This window comes from Corvus brachyrhynchos, unplaced genomic scaffold (genome assembly GCF_000691975.1).
Source record: "Corvus brachyrhynchos isolate BGI_N302 unplaced genomic scaffold, ASM69197v1 scaffold83, whole genome shotgun sequence".
NCBI lineage: Eukaryota > Metazoa > Chordata > Aves > Passeriformes > Corvidae > Corvus > Corvus brachyrhynchos.
The window spans coordinates 7784003-7808247 of NW_008238464.1; the positions used below are offsets into that span (position 1 = coordinate 7784003).

Genomic DNA, 24245 nt, shown 5'->3' on the forward strand with positions numbered 1-24245 from the left:
TTCAGAACAGTCACAGATCAGAGGATGGTAAAGCACAATAGAAGTTGTGAGGGAAACGAACAGCATCATTTTCTCAGGCTCAATTACAACACATTACAACTAATGCTGCTAGTGGAGTGTTTAGATGCACTAAACAACCTGCTAGAACACTTGAATATTAACAGATTTACAAAGATCAAGTCATTTCCAATTTCATTTACCAACACAATTAGCACTATTACGTTCTTTTTAAATAGTGCTGCCTAACTTCACACTGGGAGTACACTACCATAAGAAAATTACAATAGATTGATGCAAAACCTGGTATTTATAAAATACAGCACACACTTGGGTTTTGGTTGAATATAAATCAAACAACTAGAATAACCCCAGGTACGTACAGGAAAATATTTTACTGGGCCATCTCTTGGGAACCTGCTTTAGGATATCCTCCAATATAATCACATCAGGTTCTACTCCGCTCTTAGAAGGCAAATTATTTTTTGCCTCCAAAAAGTTATTTAGCAAGAGAATCATCAGAATTAAATGCAGTTCAGTGAACAGAGCTGAACTTCAAAAACTTATTGCTATTCACTGGTCATAAGCCACACCACAAACCTCATTTTGTTACATGCCATATTTGTCAAGCCTACAGCAATATCTCATTTCAGCATTTATAGGAACAACTGTAATTGAGTGCATTATTCACTGTTGTAGTCAATACTCTTTCTTAGGAAGGAAAAAAAGCCATTCATTCCTAAATGCAAACCTGATGAAATAACTTTAAATAGTTCAGTATGTCAATGAAGAATTCACTGCTCCTTTCATTGGTGTCATTGATTCTGCTTATTCCTTGAATGCTTCTATTCATTTGGGGAGAGAGAGAGAGAAACCATTTTTGAGTTCATTCTTTTGTTGCAAGTCTGAATCCTGAACTGAAGATTAAAATGTCTCCATTCTCTGCTAAACACTGTGACAGAAGAATGTCACAGGGAAAGTTATGGCTACTAACTAGGAAATTACAGCATAAAGTACAATATGAGCACACATTTTAAAAAAGCTAAGGGGTTTTTCTGACTGTTTAGACCAGGGAAATAAAATATCTCTGCCAATCATAGTATTAACTAACCCCCATATTCTCTTTTGTATATATAAAACAGAGAAAGCAAATCGTTCAAATGGTAATATAAAAGTACTTGGGATCCATGAGGTTCAAAACTAAGTGCAAGACCAATCTTTTTCAATATGGTTTTTTCCACAAAAATCTCCCAGCCCAAAGTCATTACAGTGGCAGGAAAAATTAGTAGGGAAAAGGAGACTGAAAGTCAGGGACAAAACCACAGTGTCCTGATGAAGAACTAAACAGTATTAAAAGATACTGAAAGATAAAAATCAACAAATTTGCTAGAGATCTTGAAAGACTGCACCACTGCCCCATTTTCTCAAAGACTACTTCCATTCTGTGCTATAAACAGCTGTCTGAAAAGCTTGAAATAAAACTAGTTTCATGTTGGACACACTTCATTATTTTCCTTGCGCTGGTTTGGATTTTTCTTTGAGGATTTTCTTTGCCATATGGAAAGCATGGGATTGGAAGAAAAAGACTTAAGGGCAGGGGGAGGTAATAAGAAGAAACCTTAAAAAACTAGAATTAGCAACCTGACAATTAGTGGAAAGAGGAAAATTAATGTCACTGTAAATAAAACTATGCTACGAAACCTGTGCAGAGTACCAGATGCACTTACTACTACTTACTACTATTCCAGTAGTTCACAGTGCTATACAGTACTCGAGATATATGGAGTTTAAACAGTGCCCAGAACACATTAAATCTATCACCCTTTCTTTTTACAAGTACAGTTTCCACTGCATACAACTTTCTTTTTTCCACTTTGAATATATTTTTTAAAGAATAACCTTGCTTACATAGCTCTAAAACATAATTTCTGTGATATCTTGCATTATTCCAGCTTGACTTACCTACCTCACTGAGAAGCTACGATGATTAAACTCTTGGACTGTGCTTTGAAGTGACAAGTAGTCAGTACTGCAATTCGGTATTTTGGCACCAGAAATCCCTTACATTCCTCATATCCACATCTCATCCGCATGATCCAATAATCACCTTTCTTCCCTTTCCTGCTCTCTGCACATTCTGGCTGCTGCACAACCCCATGAGACCTCGAAGACCTTGTTTCCACAACTCCACCACAACATTTGCACAGATACGACCGAGGACCAAAAGAGCAGCATTGAAGTGGCAGCTTTTGCAGTCCGTAACACTGATGAATGGCAGGCACAGACAACTGAGCTCATACAGCACCAGCTCTCTCAATCACATGGCGTGGAAAATTCAAGCATGGTTAACTATTCTGTCACACAAAACCTCAGCCATCTCCTTAAGGCCATAACTACTACCCAAAAATGGATTTAAAATGACCCACATGAAGATTATCGCCTTCCAAATCAATGGGAGAAAAGGCAGAGTTCAGAGATACACTTGGGTATGATCCTGTAGCACATTCATATTTTATCATAGTAGTATGGCAGTCAACCAAAATATCACACAGTTGAGCAAAATGGTGATCAGTATGTAATTTTCCTGGATCACGAGAATTTGCACAATGAACTCCTTAAAACAAGCCTTTGAGGGGGCAGTGTAAAGCACTGCACAAGTATACCATATCTTGAGGGTCCTCAGAAACTTACATGAACTTCAGTAGACAAATTGATCCAACTTTAAAAGCACGGCCTCAAAAGGAGAGTTTATTTTCCACTACTTCTCAAATACTTAAAAGGAAACAAGGTCATCCAAATACTTGTAACTGTGGAGAAATTTCCCTATTTCTTCACCTGCTTTTAGAACAGCTACCTAATCTCAAAGCAACTGTAAATGGAGAGAACCTAATTTTATTTTGGATACAAAGTTATAAATTCTCAAGGGATCTCAAGTAAAAATAAAACTCAGAGTATTGCCTGCTCTGTCTTCAGGGAATAACATGCAACAATACACCCACTTCTTCAGTAACAGGCTACTAAATTACTTCTACATTAAAAAGCTTCATCACGAGTCTGGTTCATATTACACACTACTGTAGATTTGTGCCATTTTATGTAGGACAAAACCTCTGCATTCTCTACTAACCTGAATTCCTGAACCAGGCCAAATGTACATATATAACAAATGTCTGTCTTCTCAGCAACACGTAGTACAAGGAGCAATTAATTAAGCACACTGAGACTAGAAGGCATGTGATATGTCTCACAAACTCCAGAAGGAGCTGTGAATCCACAGTAACAAAGAACATGTTTATAAGGGGGCAAAGAGCAGAGGAAAGAAGGGAAAGCAGTCTCCTCCTCACATTAAGCACCCTTCCCTTGGCCTATGCCAGCCCTCCTCCCAGAAAGGGAACCTCTCCTACCACTTTCTGAACTGCCTTTGATTTTGTCCTCAGTTCATCAGATGTACCCTGAGGTGCTGCCTGCCCAAAACGCTCCCTAGGGGAAACAGCAATAAATACCCACGAGGGTTATAGGGTCTCAACACATCCCCATGTGGGGACAGCCACAACTCAAAAATATTATGTGGTGCCAGAGTACCAGTCACAATTTCAAGCTTGGTTTGTCAAGAGAGCCTTTAACACAGATTTTTAACATTTACTCCTTCGCTCGAGCTACATCCTTTCAGCTACCAGTTGCCAAAAGTTTTTTTGGAGCTCTTCTGCTTTTTCCTCAATTTTATTATCAGTACAGACTGATGTCATATAGCACAGGGAAGTCTCATGTCTGCAGCTTATGTATTAAGACAGAAAACAAAAACTCAACTCAGAGGTTAAACTGAGGTTTCACTTCAGTGAACAGGTTTGCTGTTTGTCCTATCTACATGTAAAACATTAAAAATCATACATATTTAATAATAATTGAAAATATTTTATAGACATATTGCCATCAGAAGCACACAATGTATTCCAAGAAAATCTAAATGTCAACATGTCTAATTTAGTTTTCAGACACAGCATTACTGTCTTACTTCTCTGAAACAATGGGCACGCTACAGCACAGCCTCTCATTTTCTAAACCAGAAGAATGAAACGGCGAGTTAAAAAAAAAGTAGGGGTATTTGCCACACTGTTGAAAAATGTGAAAACAAGGCAATTATCCAATTCATTGCAGACAGACTTAAGAACAGCACTCTAGGGTCTTACAACATATCTGCATATTATTATGAACTGGTCATTTTCACCCCCTGCAATGTCATCAACAGTTAGTAAGTAACTAGCAGTCAAAACAGTTGGCATCTCATTATAACAGGTTAAGTGCACCAAGAAAGCTGCACCTAAGCAAGATGAACAATAAACTAATTCTAGGAGTAGGTATATGATGGTCACTAGGGTTTGGTGGTTTTCTGTTTGTTTTTTAATTAAACTACTTTAAAAGCTACCTAAAGCTGTATTTCCCAAAGTATAGTAGCTTGAGCCTCCACGATTTTAACAGGTTATCCAGGGAACAATTATAAAAATCACAAACTAAAGGTGATATTTCAAAATTGTAGGGTATATTATAGCTTAGGTGCCTGAACAAATTCAACATTTACTTTCCATAATTTTCACTGAAGTATACTATCACCTCTCAAATTGCCGATGTTACTCTTACAAAGTAAAACATGCCACCACAAGATTCAATTCATTTTGGTCAGAGTCAAACTGAAGCTTTAGCTAAGTCCAAACTAAACAGCTGAAACTTTTACTTTTCATCGTGCTAAGATCTATGAGGAAAAAATTAATATAAAATTGTAAAAGAGGCATGTATTTACCAATTACTTTATATAAGTAAATAAATAAATTAATTAAACCAAACCCCCAAATCTAAAGGACTGATGTTCAAGATAGCTGCCAATCTATTTTGATTAAAAATTCAATATAGATACAGATTAAGCGTAAGAAAGACCAGTCTCCTACCAGGTGAAGGAACTAAATCCTGTCCTGTCCTGCATTCACTTCAGTTTACTTGCATTGAAAATCATGTCTGAACATCAAAACAACAATTTGCTTCTATACACTACAACAGCTTCAGAAAAATAAAAGACTATAAAATAGATACAGTGAAAAAAATATAAATGAAACCAATCCACTGTTTTGTCACTGGGTATCCCACAGTGAGACCATTACTTCCTGCAGTTTGAAAGAAGGGTGTGCCTGCACAGGTGCTTTCCATTGTGGCTAGCAGTTGTGGGATGCAGTAGCCAAAAAACTGCAGCCCTCCCTTCACCACAGAATTGCAACTACTGGCAGAGGCAGGAACCAAGCCTGATGGAGGAGCAGGAGGTTGCTTCATAGCTTTCAATTAGGGATTATAGACAAAACACCTCTGTTCTTCCAGGTGCTATTCATGCCACAACCACAGAAGATGAAAGCAGAAAATTATACTTTATGATGCTTTTTAAAAACTGATATATAAAATGAAAACCCATGACAGCTGCTTGAAAGAAAAGGGAAAGAAAGGTTGTGGTTTGGTTTTACACCAGCAGGGAGCAGTGCTTAACAAAAACAGTAAGAAGCTTTTTTGCTTCCCAATGATCTACTCAAATAAACGATTCCCAACGTGGTTCCAACACACTTAAAGCTGGACATGTTTCTTACATGCATCTACTAAAGAGGTCTGAGTGCTAGAATTCCTGGTTAAGAATTCTTGGGGGTGTGTTAAAGGCACACTCTGGCTGTACTGCCTTGCTGTGAAATCTATCCACCCGTGTAAGGGAGAGAGGTTCCTTAAGTTAGCAACAGAGTTGATTTACAAGCATAAATACAAAGGAAGAAAATTGAACATTTTGAAACAATCTCTTATTCAACAAAAAGGACTAAGATATTCTTAATCATTTTAACACAGCAGAACTTCAGTAATTTATAGAGACTGGGGAACATTGATGGCACATGTAAGGGATGGGAGAGAAAAGCGAAATTAACAACTAGCAAAACAAGTAAAATGAGCATAATATTACATAAATGCCAATCATTCACTTACTTTAGACAATAATTTTGCACCATGTTTAAGAATCCACATGTGTGATATTCTATTAAACTAATAATGATCTTGTTTATATGAGAATCCACCAATACCCCTATCTAGTTTTGAGACTTCCTGGCAAGACTGCCTTTTTTTAATGCAGATAAGAGCATTTAATAAAATGGCATTCTACTGTATATAACAGCTCACATGGAGGAAAAAATGATCACTCACCACATTGTAATAACTTTTGTTAATTGCAGATGTATCAAAGCCTTTAGGTGGACTCTTCAACGTACCTGATTTGGGGGAGACTGGTTTTTCTGAAATATAAGATATTTTCGGGTCAATGGGGTGCAATTTCACAGCTCTACACTAGAGGTCAAACAAACTGCTTTAAAGTATTTCTAATAAGATACCGCGGAAATGGTGCTTCACTGAGAAACATACGTAACTGTACTTGAAATTAATGGTAAAGACTCAATATGTTCACAACAAATGAAACTCTGCCCCAGTGAAGGCAAGTAGTAAAACTCCCATTCTTTTTCCTGGAACCAGAAAGTCAGTTAATAAAATCTGCTTTTCCAAAATTATTTTTTAAAAATAAAATATTGTCATAGACTGCAATTGAAAAAAAAAAAAAAAAATCAGCAGGCATTTCCAAACTATATATGCACTTTCAAACAAAAGTAGTATCAATATCAATTTAATTAACTCTGTGAAAGCAAGTGACCAATTAAAAGCTGAACATTCCAGAGATGAGACATTACATTCAGTCTTGAAACAGAGATTCAAAACACTTTATCAGTGACTTACCTTATGCCTAGAAAATAATCTTTTAAAACAAACTCTCTTTTGCTATTAATGAAGTATGGAATAAAAATGCTTATGCACTTGAGAACAGGGTTCTTCATAATGATAAATCCTTCCTATAATCCCATAGGGAATCTATCCCTCAGTAATGCATGCTCTTCCTAGAAGGACAACATTAATCTGCAAGATCAAAACACCAGTCCCGAGAGTTACCCAAGTGCCAGCCCAGAACAGAGAGGCAGGGAAAACACACTCCTAAAGTCTTCCCTCCCACCACTACCACTCCTCTAAGTCAATCACAGAGGAGCAAACACGAGAGAAAATCAAAAGCAACATGCTGCATCCTGAAGAAACAGCAAGATTTACAGCATCTCTTCTTGATCTCTCACACTTGACTGTGCACTCAACCAACTGAGAATGTATGTGAGTCTATGTTTATCAAGACATTATGTTTTAGTTGGTTTATTTTTCTTTGTTTTTTAAATAATCAGGCTTGTCTAATATGCAAATGTCAAATAAGCATTTGAGTAATTTGCATCCAAACTACAAACCAGCAAATTGTCAGCTGAACTGCACCAAACAAAACCAAAAAAGCATCATCAAAACATACCTACTGAAGGTTCTTAATTTATTTTAAAAGCAAGCTCCTGTCCCAAACACATTTTAATAAAGATATATGAATAATTTAACTCTAGTTTACCTGATACCCCAGGCTAAGAATAAATTATGCAACCCTCAAACACCTCTCCAGGAGAAGCCCAGTAAGCCAAGCTAAGGGCCAGCTATGGAAAATTCCCATGGACCACAGAGCTGACCAGGGAAGCACGGTCATAAGCAGAACACTCCCGGTGATACCAGCCTCTCCTGAGCAATTAAGTGCTTCCTCAGGCTGCCCAGCTGCAGCCCATGAATGATGCCATCCCAAGCGAGCTGACTCCAGGTGCAGGTCACCCTTTCACCTCCAGTACCAGGACAGCCTGGCAGGCCAGTGGGACAGAGGCTTTAGCTAACAGCCCCTGAACAGCAGCTCAGGCCCCAGGAGCACACAAATGCAAGTATCTTTCAGGGGATTTGCTCTGTATTGCACTGAAACTCCCCTCAAAGAAGCAAATCTAAAAATAAAATCTAGTCTTAAAACTACCAAACATGAGCAAAAAAAAAAAAAAAAATTTTCCTTACACATTCAGGGATGACAGTAAAAACCTTCTGGTTAATATCCCCTGCCTACCCACCCCACATCAGCTCTAAGCTGACAGACAGCACAAAAATTATTAGACCCAGCAGTTATCCAGCTGGGAACACTAATGCACTCAGCCACCAGCCCTGCAGTACATACGTGCTCTGCTATACAGCAGAGTAATTCCAAATGACAAGACTCCTCCCACCCCCTTAGAACGAAGCTGTAAACTCCAGCAGATTTGCCATCAAACACTCAATGTGAAAGAACCTAAAATCATATCGTATGTATGGCTACTCATTTATATATTCATCTCTAATACTACTCTTTATGGGACAATTAAATTTTTTTTCTTTGTACTGAATGATGAAAATTATGTCATTCTCACAAACTTGGTAATTTGCTTTCATTCTCTGTGGAAGCTCTTGGACTTACCATACAATTTATAGTGACCTTCAGGTTCACTAAATATCTAAAGGTTTATTATCATGTGCCAAAAAGCATGAAAGGAGAAACCAGAGTCATTTAAGGATAAAAGTAAATACTTGTCACTGAGTTTATCATAATACAGATGTCTGATCATTGCTAAGTTGGCTGATCACAGAATTCTGGATCTTTGTTACCTTAAAGGGTGCAAAAATACCTCTCTTCCCTTAAGCTGCTGAAGAAAGTGGGAGATTTTTTTGCTGAAATGTAGAGTCATTTATATTGCCAGCTGCTCAGCTGATTCAGTTATCCATCAAAGACATGTACATGTCCAAATTCAAAGACAGGACAGAAAAAAAGAATCACACATTCATATCATTTTGCCTGAACAGTGATAATCAACATTTAGCTTTTAAAATGTAAAGGCCATCTCTACTGTAGAAACACAGAATGAGACACAGCAAATTAGTCCAGCTGTCTATCATGTCTGGTATTCTGCCTCCAAGCAGTGCCTTGCTGCATAAGGAGGAATAAGAAACAGTCTTGTTGCAATTAGCTTATTGCACAATGCATTACACAGAAGAAAATCCTGATCTTGCACATAAGAACTCACTTTCTTTGTTTATGCTAAATTAAGTGTCATTTATTATCCTTGGTAATAGAACATTAGAGTACTTTTGCAAACAGAGCATATTTCATTAAACATTTCAAGGAGGTGCCACCCCCATTCAGCACACTATGTCTTTATGTCTATAAAGTCCATAGGTTTCTGAAACATCACCAGAACCCTAGCACTCCATAGAAGCTCTGTTTCTCAAAGCACTGGAAGAGAGCGACCTGAGCCAGACACCAGCTTTTCCCACACAGAAGGTTTTCCCATCTCCCCAGTCACAATGTGTATCCCTTATATTAGCACTGAAAGCACAACCAACATGGCTCAGCAAATGATCAAATCCAAAGCAAACAGGCATCTGCTCAAGTACGGGAAGAGATGGTATCCCGCTGGTGACTGAAACCAAGAGCTAAGTTACCACTGTCCATTTCTCTCATGAGTGAAGCATTGCATTCAACTGCCCTCAGCTACACTTGATAATGCATTGATGTGTCCAGTGGCTAGTGATAAACCAGGTAGAGTTCACTAAACAGATCATCTTTGGGTGGAGAATGAGGGTAGCACAGGCTTTTTAACATTATTCTTCCAGCAAATAATTATCCTCAGTGGAAGCAACTGCTTCTATAACCTTTCCCTAAGTGTACATAAGATGCCACAAACTCCCTAAAATGAAGTTATCTTATTCTTTACAAATGTCTACTAACTGGCTGTAAAAAGACAATTTACCCAATCCTTCCCAATATTTTGTTTCTTTCTATTTTATCTTACACGCCTTCAAATTACTTGACATTCCCACATTCTCTCTCTGTCATGTCTTCAGTTTATGCCATATTCATTTTCAGGCAACACTCTACTTCATGCTACTCCATAAAGTATTAATTCCCTTCAGAACATACTTTAATAGAGCACTTTGACCCTACTGCTACAAGAACACCTTGCATGTTTCTGCGATTACTACGCTGTGGTGCGTAATCTAGATAAAGATAAAAATATCTGATTTGGGCTATTTCATCCTACATTAGCGGAGGAAAGATGTGCCAACAGGGATACCAAAAGCTATGTGGTCCCTATCAGTGAAGCGCTACAAGCAAGCTCCATTTTCCTAGAGTAATCAGTTCAAGTCCAGCATCAGGAGGGCAGACCTGAACTCATTCCCAGTTCTCAAGATGGCTCAGGCACTGCTGCAGGGCTCCACACTGCAATATGGACACTACCAATGCTTCTGCTCCAAGAGCATTCACTGGTCCCAACCTCTGTTTTATTTACGCCTGTAGAGTTACACTTGACAAGAGAACAAAATACTCCTCTGAGTGTATGTGGTTGGAGAGAGAAAAACTAACATTCTTAATAGGGTTTTAGTTATTTTTTCCTTTCCTTTTTTTTTTTTTTCCAAAGCTAAAAGTGTAATCTCTCCTTCCCTCACACGCCACAGGATGGAAACAGCTGACACTCTACTCCTCTAAAAGTGTAGTCTCTCCTTCCCTCACACACCACAGGATGGAAACAGCTGACACTCTACTCCTCCACTATATTCTGACCTTTTCCCCACACTGATTTTGTTTTTTTAACATCAAACCAAAAGAAACACTATCACTGTAATTTGCACTGGGCCTGATACTAACAACTGTCAAGAAAGCGTAACAGAGGCTAGGGCAGTAACGATATGTTAACTTCTGCAAAGAATTAGAATGAAGTTTGTGACGTATCAAATGTAGTTTTTACAAAGCTATATTCCCTCCTGCATAATCTCATGCCATTTAAAGGGATTATGCTTGGCTAAAACTCAGCAACTGATCATGTGATTTTTTTTTTTTCAAAAATCTGATTAACATCTGACAGTAGCTAAGTAAGTGCATCCCATTCTGGCTAACCACTCTTCATTGCAAGGGAACCCTCAAAAGTAGGTCTCCAAATCTGTCTAACTACCATGTGAGACAGAAGCAGCAGTGTAATGGACAAGACACCACCTACATCTTCACCCCCTCCTGCTCCATTTTATTTAAGCAAAAAAAACCTCAATAAGGCCATGCTGTCAAATATTTTAACAAGTTTACACATTATTAATCTTTTACCCTCTGTCACATGTAACAGTAGAACAGGATGAAAACAAAATCCTTTCATTTCGAAGTACTTCCTGACTAGCGATCAAAGGTAAGATGTTACAGGGTTTGAAAATGGAAGTGGAAGCATAGGCACAGGGGGGAGGGAGAGAGAAATGGACTATTTTTTTTTGAAGCTCACAGTATAGGCACATACTTGAATAGAAAACACTTTTCTTTTTATATTTACATGTTTGATCATAACTATCACAACTTTAAACAAATCCGCTTTTTCCCCTTGGATTAGGGAGGGGGACAGAATAAACATACACTCAAAAGCAAAACAAAACCAGTTTTTCATCTCAACCAAATTCATTTTCCCCCAAAAGAGTTATTGTGCAGCCTAAGAAAACTAAATGCTGTGCTTTGCTCAATAGTCTCAGTGTGTGTCCTACAACCATTCGCATCTCACCTCATGTATTAGCATTGTGTGCTAACTCTAATCACTCTGGCACAGCTAAACAAACAAGTTACAACCAGGGCACAACTACTGTGAAATACCTCTATCATGTGATATCCTCTGCTTGTGTAATTTATGTAATGCAGTTTACTTTTCCTCTAAAATCTTTAAGAAATCAATGTGGGTAAAGGCAGTTCCATTCCTACACATCTTTCTCTTTCCTTCCTGGAATATCTAACTTCAGAGCCACCCTACAAGCTAAGATTACATATCTACCATTTTTTTACACTAGAGGATTTTCATTTAGAGCAAAAATCCATTTATCTAAACATCTAATGCCTACAAAGTTTGTGAGAATTAAAACAAAAACACACATGCATAAATAACTTCACTCATTTCTTCTTTTACTCAATTTGTAGAAGTCAGGTTTCAGCAGACTGAGGGGATTTAATTAAGTCAAACCCAGGAGCTTATTTAGGCATGTCCTGGGAGCTCTCCATATAATGCATCATCCTGAACAGAATTTCTAACTATTTGCAGTATTTTCAGCTACATTTCAGAGAAGACAGATGGGTAGAATCATACTCTTAATGCTAGAACACTTTAAAGAGTATTTTGAAAACAGATGAGATGTCCAGGATGAACATCTTTTTATAGAGACCTTAATCAAGAGTGCTTTAAAAATTAGCAGCATGTCAATGAAAGAATAGAAAAAGTAGATGCAAACTGACATGGAGCAAGTATCACAAATATATACACTAACCACAAACACAAAAAGAAGGAAAAGTAAGTAGGAGAAGTCAGGTCAGCATTTGAAATACAACTAACATGGTCATAAGGGTAGTAGCAACAAAGCATTCCATAGCATGCATAGATACATGAAGGAGTAAAGCTAATCTGCAACCCCACAGTTAATAACACACTAAGCAGCTCTCGGTATGTCATCCTTCCCTCTACCTCCCCCATCCTCCTCATAAAAAAAGTCAACTTCAGACAACTAAAACATATACCTATGAATGCATAAAAGCAGTTTAAAATTACTATTTTGATAAATTACACAGTACCTGTTGTGCTGATCTGATAGTAAGAGAACTAGCTATATCCATATCTGAAACCAGAGAGGACAAATGAAGTTCCATAAAGTACTGGGAAAAGCCAAACACAGTAATTTTAAAATGCAAGAGGAAAACAGAGAAAGCTACTGAGCTACAGCTCAGTCATTTCAACTTTGTAATACTCAATGAACTAAGCTTCCTGAGAAGAAAAAAGCATCGGCACATACAGAAGAAACTTCCATAGAAGAAACTGAACATATGAGACAGCACTCCAAGAATGCGAGAAGCCAGAAGGGGTAAACTGTTCTGGCAGAGAGAATACACCTATACAGTGGAGGGAAAAGGACTTGGGAGAAAATTCTTCTGAGGGTAAGAAGCAAAAACCATGTCAGCCCCAGGGAACAGACGGGGTTGCAAGGAGTCACAAGCATCAGACTGCACTTGGTACTAACCTTGGCACTACAGCTTGTTGTCTCTTCCTACTCAGAAGAGTTACTTCACCAAAGTACAAGGTTCTTAATAAAACAAGAATCACTTAACTCCAGTTACTGGCAACTTCTGGTTCTTGCATGTTCACTCTTCAAGCATTTCTACTCTGGAGCCTAACTGCCTACCCACGTTCCGGTCCAGGAGTTGGAAGAGATCAAAACTGATGAAATCCAAACAAGATCTCTGCAGCAATGATTTAAATGAATAACAATGGGACAAGACAGTCATCATGGCTGATGCTACAACAGTACAAATCAGAAACAGGCTTCAAGAATTGTTTCTCAGGATAAGCTGCATCTGAGAGATCTCTAAAGAACATTAAAGCCGAGTCTTACATTGTGACTATGCCTGAGAGAATATGGTTGAAAAGGACAATGAAGCTGCAGATCTAAGACCAGCATTTTGCAGCAACAGACAAGATAGTAAATCAAGGAAGAAAATAAGAGGATGCGGCCAAAGGAGAAAAGATAAGTTTAAAAACAGAGTTTTGCTCCCACAACCTCACTTTGCAATCAAGCATCTGAATAGCTGCCTCATAATGGAGAAAAAAAAAATTTAAAAGCCATGCCGATGACTTTTTTCACTGGAGCTGTGACAAATGAAAGAGTGGTAAAGCCTTCTGGAGACCCTGGGTAATTTTATCCTACCAGGCTTATCCCTAATCTCTGAAAATAAGCTGAGACAAGGAAAGACACAGAGTAAAATAGTGAAATAAAGGAGACAGAGAAATTATGTCACCCACAGCAACATCTTAGTGGATTAAAAAGGAATGTTATTTCCGATATTCAGATAACATTTACAGAAGGCACTTCCACTGTATAAAGCTCAAAATAAAACTTCAGTGGAAGAATGAAGCCTGTATGAAGAAAAGCTGAAGGCATATGAAGAAGAAAGAAAAAGAAAAATCACAAACACATTATTTTTCAAAAGTTGATTTTGATAGAATTGGGTTTCTTTCCTGCAGTTGTTTAGTTCTACGTAATGGGATGTGTTGAGTAATTTTTTGGTTGGTTTGGGGGTTTTTTTCTTGTTCGTTTTTTTTTGTTGTTGTTTTTGAAGGAAATCTCTCACTATTTAAACTTAAAGCACCAATTCAAAGTATATCAGCATCTGAAACCAAATCCTATATTCTAGGAAGTCAGACCAAGGAAGTGAGAGCAGCCCAAACGTGACGGACAAGCAAACAGAATGGGGAGATTTCTGCATGCTTACTGCTAATTCAGAAGCCTCTGAGCACTCTGTATAGTGAACTGGGGTGGGGAAGAGCAAGTTCCTGAGCATTAGTGATTGCTGTCAACGACATTCAGTAAAAAAAGTCAAGCCTAAACAAAAAGCATTAGAAGTTTTAATGAATCAACCAACCATCAACCTCTATCCAATGCAAGAATTTCTGTCAATATGCTCTCCCCTTCAAAACTCACCATTTGATTTTATTTCTCGTACGTAGTTACTTGGAAACCACCCTGTTTTTCCATTTAAAGTTCCTTCCCACCAGCCTCCTTCTTCCACTCTTGTAACATGAATAATATCACCTTTTGAAAAAGAAAGTTCATCTTCATTTGTCTGTTGAAAATTAAATTTGGCTCTCACCACCAACTGATGGTTGCCGTTATCTGTCATGTCCTAGTAAGAGAAAGCAAAGAATAAAACAATCATTAGAGACTTAAGCAATATTTCCATGAGCAAAACAGAAATATCCATAAAATGGAAATAGTCTTTACTCCACACGCAACAGTCCCCACACATTCTTACTCAAAAGCCTTTATAAGGAGTGATTTGGCATTTCTAGTATTTCTGTCATTTTTAGTCTATAGACTTTTTTCAGCCATGGGAGTATATATTTTACTTATTACAGCCCTTCAAATCAGAAGGGGTCAACAGAGCTAAAATGAGAATAATTATTGCTCTCACAAAAAGAAAATAAAGAAAACATATACATTTTCTATAACTAGCATAACTTGGAACTGCCTTTGACAACTACAAAGAAACAAAGGCTTTACATTAGAGTTTTTTCCTAAAACTTTCTGTGCTGCAAGGAGGGAGAAACTGAGTTGGGTTTAATTTAATTCTGGATATACATAGAGTTTGCAGCTCAAAACCTTTTTCTTTTCTTTTTTCCTGTAACAGATCAGGTTGGAGGCTTCCACAGCTGAAGGTGCAAGTCTCCATGGCCTGCCAATGAAGAAAGACAGTGTTCTTTCACAAAACCCACAAAAGAGTCATGCAACTTACCTTGAATAAGTACTCCCAAATAATTTCTCTCAAGGTTAGCAAAGCTGGAAGCCTGAAGCATGTCAGACTTGCAGCTGTCCATATAACACTGTGTATGCATGCTCATCCCCTACCACAGATGTGAAGGCAGGTTATCACTCTGTCCTAACATCTGAATGTTCTTAGAAGTAACTAATAAGTCTTTAGAATTAATGATGTTCAAATTCAGCATTTTGTCCTTGCATGTCAATTTTGGGTATCTGTACCATTCAAATATTTTCATGAGAGTTTGGGCAAATCTTTATGCTAAAAAAGTGCAATACTCGGACAACTTTAAATACATTGGACTGGAACTGAGAGAATAGCACTACAAATCATGTTTGTCTCTATCATAACTAAGGATCAGTACCTGTACAGCTAACAAAGTAACTTAGTGAGAAAACAGCTGTGTAAGCAGTCCTAGTCAGTATCCAGGTAGAAGAATTTCACCTATATGTTGCCTATATAGAGATTATCAAAAGACTGCATGTTGTCACTAGGATCTTACAACACATCAGCTTAATTTATAACCCAAGTAATCATGTTATTGTATCACAACTCAATATAACTTTCATCAGAGTTAGTGGCTGAGAAACTACAGGAAAATGAGGGCAAACACAACTTTGAAAACATGCAGAAAACCCCAAAACAGTGTAAGTCCCAGTGTTTGACAATTAGATCTGCACATTTTCCAACAAGTGCCTCTGCCTTAGTCCTCTGCTTGTACATTATGTGCTTTCATCCACTCTGCTCAACAAGAAAAAATGTTTTGTTTTAGTAAACGGTAAAAAAGCCACAAAATAAGCAGAAACATTGCACAGTGACATCAACTACAATCCCTATGCTCTGCCACTATGGCTTTCCAGCAGAGGAAATGAGTACAAACTTGGTGAGAACAGTTCCAAACTGATCATCTACAGCAACAAAACCAAACTAGGAATTTCCTGGATTTGGCTGCTAGCTCACTTTCCTTCCTTCTTGCACTTCTCTGCTCTAACTTTGCAGAGAGCAACTCAGATCACCAAAGTGATAGAAATACTGAAAACCCTGATTACTTCAGGGATCCAGCTAGTCCCACCAACTGCTGCATCTGCAAAACTGAGTGGGCTGTGAACAGCAGAACAGGAGCTCGAATTAGTGGCCTAGGGCAAGAACTTGCACAGGCTCTGCTCCCAGAGAAAACACATTACACCACACCTAAGAAAGCCACAGAAAAACAGCTTTTGTTACGGATCTGAACCCTCCTTGAAAACCTTCAGTGACTAAAAGCACGTTTTATCACAATTTCCATGAGGTATGCAACCCTGACTTCAGCTGTACTATAAAACAATGGCCCATAACACTCAGTTACCCAAAGGCCAGTTGAAGGATCAACCTTGAAATATAACAGAAAACAGGAACAACTACCACTACTGCCAACATTAAAAGTATCACCTTCAAAGAGGTTTGAATAACCTTCAATCATCACCCCTAAACTCAGAGAGAAAATGAGATTTTTGCCTTTAGAAAAGCAAGTCCTCATACTAAAAAGAAAAACACAAATCCAGGAAGACACTATCTTTACAGACAACAAGGAGCACTAAAGGAGGAAAAAATAGTTAGAAGTTCACAAAAAGTTGCATGTATTTTGAAACCTCATATGAAAAGCTGCAAAAACAAACTCACAGTCTAAAAATACAGAAGTGAAAGAGAGGAAACAGTTACTTTGCTACACTATAATTTACTTACAAAACTGATTTAAAAAAAAAAAAAGGAAAAAGAAAAGGGGGGAAAAAAGAAAAAAAAAAAAATCACACCACAGCATGTTTCATTCTTCCAGAACTTACCAAACTCCGATACTGTCCCTGAAAGAGTTTTGAAGTTCTACTGTGTAAAGACTGGGATCCCAGAGAATCAAAGGATTTTATCCGATGAGATGAGGGACGTGCACATACAGAGTCACTGCCCAGCCCTATGTCTATATGAGGGTGGGGGAAAAAAAGGTAAATATTAGAATTTGAAAAATCTGCATCTGTAACTTCTGCTTACTTCTGCTTAAAGCAGATTTGATATATCTGCAGTTACTCAGTAATTCAAGATTTAAAAAATTATAGGCAGTAAATAATCTAAAGCCCTGAGACATTGACAATTTCTTCCCCACACAGACAAGAAAACAACTTGGCCTGTTTAGAGAAAGGAGGGTTAGGGTTGTATTTCTCTATTCCTACTCACTACCAGTCTATTTAAAGGTAATTAACCAGCACCATTTTAGCTAGCAGCCAAGAATTTTGAATACATTAAACTTGCTTGAAGTGAAGCCAGCCACATCTGTTTCTTTGCTCTTCCCACAGCCCCCCCATCTCCTTCTCAATTAAAACATTCCTTCCACTGTCTTTTTTCCTACATTCCTTTGTCTCATCCCCTTTTTTTTGCCAACTAAGCGATTTTTTTCTTCTTTGGAAGGAGGACTAGGAGTAGAAGAAAGGAAAATGCTGCTTCTCACAAGTAAACACCCTCCCAAAACGTCTCCCCTCTTCCATTTGTCTCTCCTCTGAGAAGCACACCCATGAGATATGTTCATCTGAAGGGTTATGTGCCATCAGGGGCTGCTGGGGTCCCTTGTGTGCTGGGAGGTGCTGAGGGAGCAGCAGGACAGGGCTCATCCCACCATCCCAGCCAGGGGTGGGGCAGCTGGGGGCACCAGGGCAGCCCCAGTCCTGGACACTGGGCTGGCACCTCCCCAGGATGGGTGTGTCCTGTGGATTAGCAAGCCACAGCCAGCCAGGGGCTGCACCAAAAGAAGCTCCCAAGAGCCAGGTTCAGCGCTGGCTGCAGCCTCCCACAGCCCTGCTGGGAGCCTCTCCCCACATTACAGTGGGACAGTGGGTTGCTGCTGGCTGCACCAGTGTCCCCCTTTCTCACAGCCAAAGCCCCAGGAGTGGGATGCTCCCAGGACCCTTGCAGAGGGCAGCAGACAAACCTTGCTCCTTTGCACAAGCGTGGCAAGTCATTCCTTTCCTTCATGTTTTCCATATACAAGGAGACTACTCAGTGAACATCAGATCTTAAGAAGCCCTGAAAGCAATACAGTATTTTCTGTCCCAAACCTAGATGTCTTCACTAGACTACACAAGCCTCCCAACTGCTCTCCTGGTTTTTACACCTGTTACTCTCTTTCCTAGTAGTTTGCTTTTCTTCCAAAGCTTGAACTCCATACTGAGGTACGCACACAACTGTAGTCTCCCAACAGTTACTTCCAGACTGAAGTAGACCATCATTATGCAAGTCCAAATTATTTTTTGTCCAAAAGAAATAACATATACAGGTTGAGATCCAGGGACACCAGCAAATAAGGTGCATCTCCTGTTCCACAACAAACCTGAAGAGACAACTCAATTCATCTGAACTGGAAAATCTTTAAACTTCAGCACAGCATCCAACAGCAGCAGAGATGCAGGAGGAGTGAAAGGGTTTGAGATTGACAACAGAAATGTTGACAAAGGATGCTCCAAGTCTGCCAGTAACTGAGTGGAAAACACTTTCCCAGCTCCATCTTTTTATATGACTCACTGATATCCTTCAAATATCATCATCCTTCAAAAAAAAACCCTATAAATCTACACCCCCTACTTAAATAGTGCAATATTAGAACTATACATATTGAGTATTTTATATGCATAGTATTCTTGCACATTGAAGTAATAAAAGACACTTTGTGCAACTGCTTTCCCAAAAGCATTTAAAGGCTGTGGTAGTCAGAAAAACACTGGTGATTATAGTCCATTACAAAAAGGTCATACGTGACATGTTTTCACAGGCTACCAGGAAAGAAATGGAACTGGATTATGGGCTTAGTTTGTACATCCTGACTATATGGCTAACTCCAATGCTCCCAGAAAACTTTAAGTTGCCATAACCATCATTACTTAATAGAGCTTAAGGATTAAAAGTAACCTGAAACATCTCCATGTCCAGCTTGCTATGTTTCCTAAGTGCAGTCAAGTTCAAGGACAGACAGCCACCAAATCCAGAACTACACCTTGATACAGCTTGCCTAGAAAAACAGGATCAGGTTGGCTTATGACAGTGTGTTGCAGCTTCTGGGCAACTCCAAACCACTAGCTAGAATTTAAGTGTAGACTGATTCCTAAAATTTTCTAATTTCACAGCAGCAGAGCTAATACAGCAACACAAGAGCACCTTTTTAGGCTTGAATTAGAAACTGCATGTATCTGAGGTGAAAACATAATTATTACAAACAAACCACATGCAAATGGAAGAATTTTTACTGTTAGTATCTGAATACTTTCAAATCAATCAGAAATGTTGATACTTTTAAAACACTGTATCCATTAAAGTTTCTATTAAAATACCTAATAAACACATTCAATGAATTCCTCAATGGTATTGTTGTAAAAAAAAAAAAAATCAACTCTGCTACTAAAGGCTCAAGAATCTTGAATGGCAACAGAATGTGCATGTTTAACAACTATTAATTTGGTAATTCCTTCACAAGCTTCACTCTTCCATCCATTTTAAGATTTCCAGTGTTTGTAAAATCCTTTCTCCCTTGTACCACTATCTCAACTTCCCTATACCAGTTCCTCTCCCCTCATCTGTCTACAAACAGCAAACTGCTTCCTTGATCCCACCACTCCAGAGATTAATACTTTGATGGAGTGAAAACCCACAGAAGTCTTTCATCAGTAATCATGCCCATTACTCGCATTCTTCATATTGTAGGAAGGCCTATTTCAGAAGAACCTGTGTATGCCTGAAATTCTTGCAGGTCTACAGAGGGAGCTGGAGTCTAAAACACCTGCTACACAATTGCCCAGTTAATGAAAATTGTTTGGAGGAACAAGAAGGTTTATGCTTGCTCCTGGGAATGAGACAACACCACAGCTTGCATGTGGTTTCAATTTTTGGTTTCCATACCACCACCACCACATGCCCACACCATGAAAGGGATCAGCCCCAAGTCCTTTCTAACCAGCTGCAGTTGTGGCTTTTTGATGTGGGCATTAATCCATAGACACCTGGACAGAACAGCCACACTTTATCTCCACTTTAACGACAGCAAAGGCACTGATGGCCAGTGTACAGCAGTTTTAAAGATGTACTGCTCTGGTTTGTGTTTGCACTTACACTTGAGGTGAGAGGCAGTATCTCCAACTGGTCTAAACAGCTTCAAAGAAGTCAATGGTATTACTCCATGCCCATTCATTAAAACTAAGAATTTGGTTGCAAAACTTAATCTTAAGGGGTGCTTCCTAATGCGAGGAAAAAAATAAGCCACCGAAACCACAAAACCTCTCTTGAAACAGACCAAAGAAATCTTATAAACATGACAAGACACTTACTACTATTAAATGAAGTAACATTTATCTATCACTGACTTTTCTATCACCTTCCTTTTCTTCCTCACACAAAAACTGACACATATGGTTCAATTTTAGACTCTCTCTCAGACTCTGACCTGATGACCAGTACTGAAAGCTGCTGCTGATGGTGGAACAAGAAGAAACCAAAAGGGCCAACGTTAACATTTCTTGACTGTCCCAGGGTCCACCTGGCATAATTTAGCTCAGCCTCACCCTACAATGATGGATGGACACCTCTCACCTGTGTGTTATTTCTACAGCTCTCTCCCCTCCCACCAAAGAGCTGAGGCAAGTGGTTCATGACTTCTAGCTGCTAAACGAATGAAATACGTGGCTTAACAGATCAAAGATGTTGGAGATCCTTTTGTGACTGGCAAGAAAGGATAGTGCAGGGAAATGGAGACGGGGTGGGGGGGCAAAAATTTTGACAAAGCTGTTCAAATAGGAGAATAACAGAATGGAGCAAAAGTCAACTTTGGTATTCCAAACTTGGAGGAAAAAAAGAAAAACCAACCAAAAAACCAGGCCCTTTTTCTAAATTGCTTGCCAGCTTAAAGGCTTAGCCTTAGCTCTACCACAAAACTTCCTTCTGCAGAAGACACGACTAGAGAACCCAGAGCCACTGCAAAGTTTTAAAAACATGAACACCAACAAAAGCTCTTTTAAAATGCTGCACATGTTCACTTCATCATGGATACAGCAACAGGCACACTGATGCAAGCTGAAAGCAGTTGTAAGCCAGCACAAGACACAGCAGTCTACTTACCTGCAGTCACCTTATTTAAAGCCACAAGAGAGCTGAGAACTTTGCTGAAATTCTGTCCCTGATACAGGTCATTTGCATCAAAAGTCTGAAAAAAAACCCAAAAAACCATGTAGTTAAGTTATAGAAACAAGCCTTTAAGCTTGTATATACAAACCATGACTGTAGAAGCTATTGCATGATCAAGGTATCAGTCTTTTAGTGGCTGTTATGAACCAGTAAAACTGGGGAGGGGGGGGCGGGGGTGTTCCTCCTTAAAAAAAATATTAAAAACAACCCAACAAACGAAGACATTTTTAAATGGAAAGAAAATATAGCAAGAGCTGCATTTGGAAAAAACTGAAGAATAGAGAAAGTAAAAATATTAAGTACCATTTAAGTTACAAGAAAATTGAATAAAACAAGTATCAGAAGCAGTAGTTTTCCTAAGACATTTTGGCCAAAAAAAGTTACTGGGTACCATTACTCTTGTCATACTCTTCTTCTGTAGCAGCACACAGGCATTGTACCTGATTTTTCATAATGTACTCTTAAAATTACTACAAATACTTTAAGAAGTACTACAACATACATGCTATCTCTTCACAAGACACAGAGAGCAGCATTCCTGAACATTAATGAATTTTTAAAAGAATGAAATTTCTGGATAGCTTAGATCGAGGATGAGGTTTGGGAAGGGAACGGATGACAGGAGATGTTTATTTTAAGTGTGGTAAGGAAGTCCAAACCTTGAACTATCATGCAGAAAACACTCCAGCAACTTTCAAGCACTGGGTGATGACATTAAATGTCTGGATTTTTTGGGGAAAAGGGGACTTTTTTTAAAAAAAGGAAGAAAACCCACAAACGCACATTTGCCTGAGGTAATGGAAACACTCATTCAAAATCTCATAAAATAGCTCTCGCAATAGATTCTGCATAGGTTGAAAGGAGTCACAGTACTCCTTTGTGCAAGCCCAGAAAGCTGACAATAAAAGACAGCTGCTACAGTTCTTCCAACTGATTTAAGAAACAGAAAGACATTTAGTTTCCTGCAATGTAGCAGTTTTTATCTAAAAAGTCAACAAAAACCTGTTCACTTTCCTGATAGCAGGCCCATCCCACAGGCACTACCAGAGAGTCCTTACCCCAGAGAACAGCCTTAGTAGACAGGAGAGAGAAAACTCATAATCCCAGGGGAGAAGGGAGAAAGAAACAAAGTTTAACCCAAGAGAAGGGAAAATGTTAACAACAGCTACCAAAAGTAACCACAGAAGGGGCTGCCAGACCAGTTCTGACTGGTTACGTAATATCACAGGAAAGGTAGAACAGATTTAGGAAACATTTAACAACAGTATTAGTCAGTAAGAAAAAAATCTCCCAATGCATCCACAATATTTGAGGTACTTGCATACATTAACATGCTCATTCCCCCCCCCCACCCGTGACTGAGGATCATCTCTGGTCCCAGAAAGCAGCAGTTCCACCCGGGCTGTAGAGGTGCCAGCATCTCTCAAGCTTGAGTAGCATTTACATGGCTCAGAAAAGCAATGCCACACAACACACACAGCATCAAGCAGTCAGAGCCACATACCAGTATACTCCAAGCAGTTATTGCTCACATAAATTAAGTCAAATAACTGTTTCTCCAACTTTCACAGTGAACTACAGATAATTTTTAAAAAGACTTCTCTTAGTTATGTGAAATTGTAAGGAGTAAGGAGAGGCACCAGGGAATTGCCTAGATGTGAATTTTGTAAGGCTTTTCCTCAAACACAAGGAATATTAAAAGACTATGTACACAAAAAAGGCATTAAGGAAATAAGAAATAATTTGATTTAACAAAGATGTGATAGATTTTATTAACAGCATAATTTATAAACTCAAAACCAGGCTGGAAATCAGCTTAACCACTGCTCAAATTGAGGAAAAAAATTAAGCTGCTATGAAACAAAAGTATTAAGAGTGTGAAATTTCCAGTGTTACTATACACTTATTGTGGTAGTTTTTAAAAAAGTAAATTTGAAGTGTGAACGGAATCACAAAAGCCTGTCCCTGATCCTAAAAAAATTAAATACACAAGACAGGTGCTCATGCAGAAACAAGAACTAGATCAGAAGGGGACAACAAGGGAGAAAGAGAATGACTAAGTAAAGGAACATTAAAAAAAAAGGTTAAAAATTATAGCTTAAACTTACAAAAACTTAAAAACAACTCAACCCAAAATTTTAAGCTCACCTTCATTCTGGATTCTGATAGAGCCAAGAGCTCTCCAAAGTCAGCCTAACTTGAGAACAAAAGGTTGAGAGGAAGCTTCGTTTCCTGCTACGCTGAGACTATAGGGGATACCAAGAACAATTTGATTGGATCATCCCAACGCATATAGTGCCATAAAAAAACCTGTATCCAGGACATGCATCCAGTCTGCTGCTCCACAGGAAACAGCACAATGGGAGGATGCGAGAAACATTTGCTTCCTTGTGATTTTACATGAAGCAATTCTGACAGGAAGCCACCCTCAGCAGCTCATGGCCAGTATGTTCAGCAGCCTACAAGAAAGGGGGAGGGGAACACACCACCATCCACAGGGATCTTCTCCTAACATAACAGATGCCTAAGAAAAAACTAACCTAGAGAGGTAAAAAGTGAGGGAAAAAACCTAAGTGTTCTAAAGTTTTGAGGCTAATTCTTGATTATAAAGCCCTTATCTCAAAAAAAAAAAAAGCAAACCAAAAACCAAAGAAATACACAAAAACAAGCACCAAAACAAACAAAAAAACCAAACAAAAAAACCACAAACAAAAAAAAAACCCAAACAAACAAAAAAAAACCTCCT

At 38.6% G+C, this 24245-nt stretch overlaps 1 protein-coding gene across 5 annotated transcripts in view; it reads right to left on the minus strand.

Annotated features, from left to right (window-relative positions):
- ARHGEF7 (Rho guanine nucleotide exchange factor 7) overlaps window positions 1-23726 on the minus strand; it is a 73605-nt gene extending 49879 nt beyond the window's left edge. For 2 of the 5 annotated variants that reach the window (XM_017737055.1, XM_017737056.1), the window contains exons 1-5: window positions 23648-23726; window positions 21434-21518; window positions 17131-17261; window positions 14476-14677; window positions 6217-6305 (exon numbers count right to left, since the gene is read on the minus strand). In XM_017737055.1, the coding sequence (XP_017592544.1) occupies window positions 6217-6305; window positions 14476-14677; window positions 17131-17261; window positions 21434-21518; window positions 23648-23653 (513 nt within the window). In that variant the 5' untranslated portion in view covers window positions 23654-23726. Of the gene's footprint in view, window positions 1-135; window positions 139-1963; window positions 2196-6216; window positions 6306-14475; window positions 14678-17130; window positions 17262-21433; window positions 21519-23647 lie in introns of those variants that run through there. The other 3 variants (XM_008635869.2, XM_017737059.1, XM_017737057.1) reach the window with 3 other exon arrangements.
- Window positions 23727-24245: the final 519 nt, after the last annotated feature.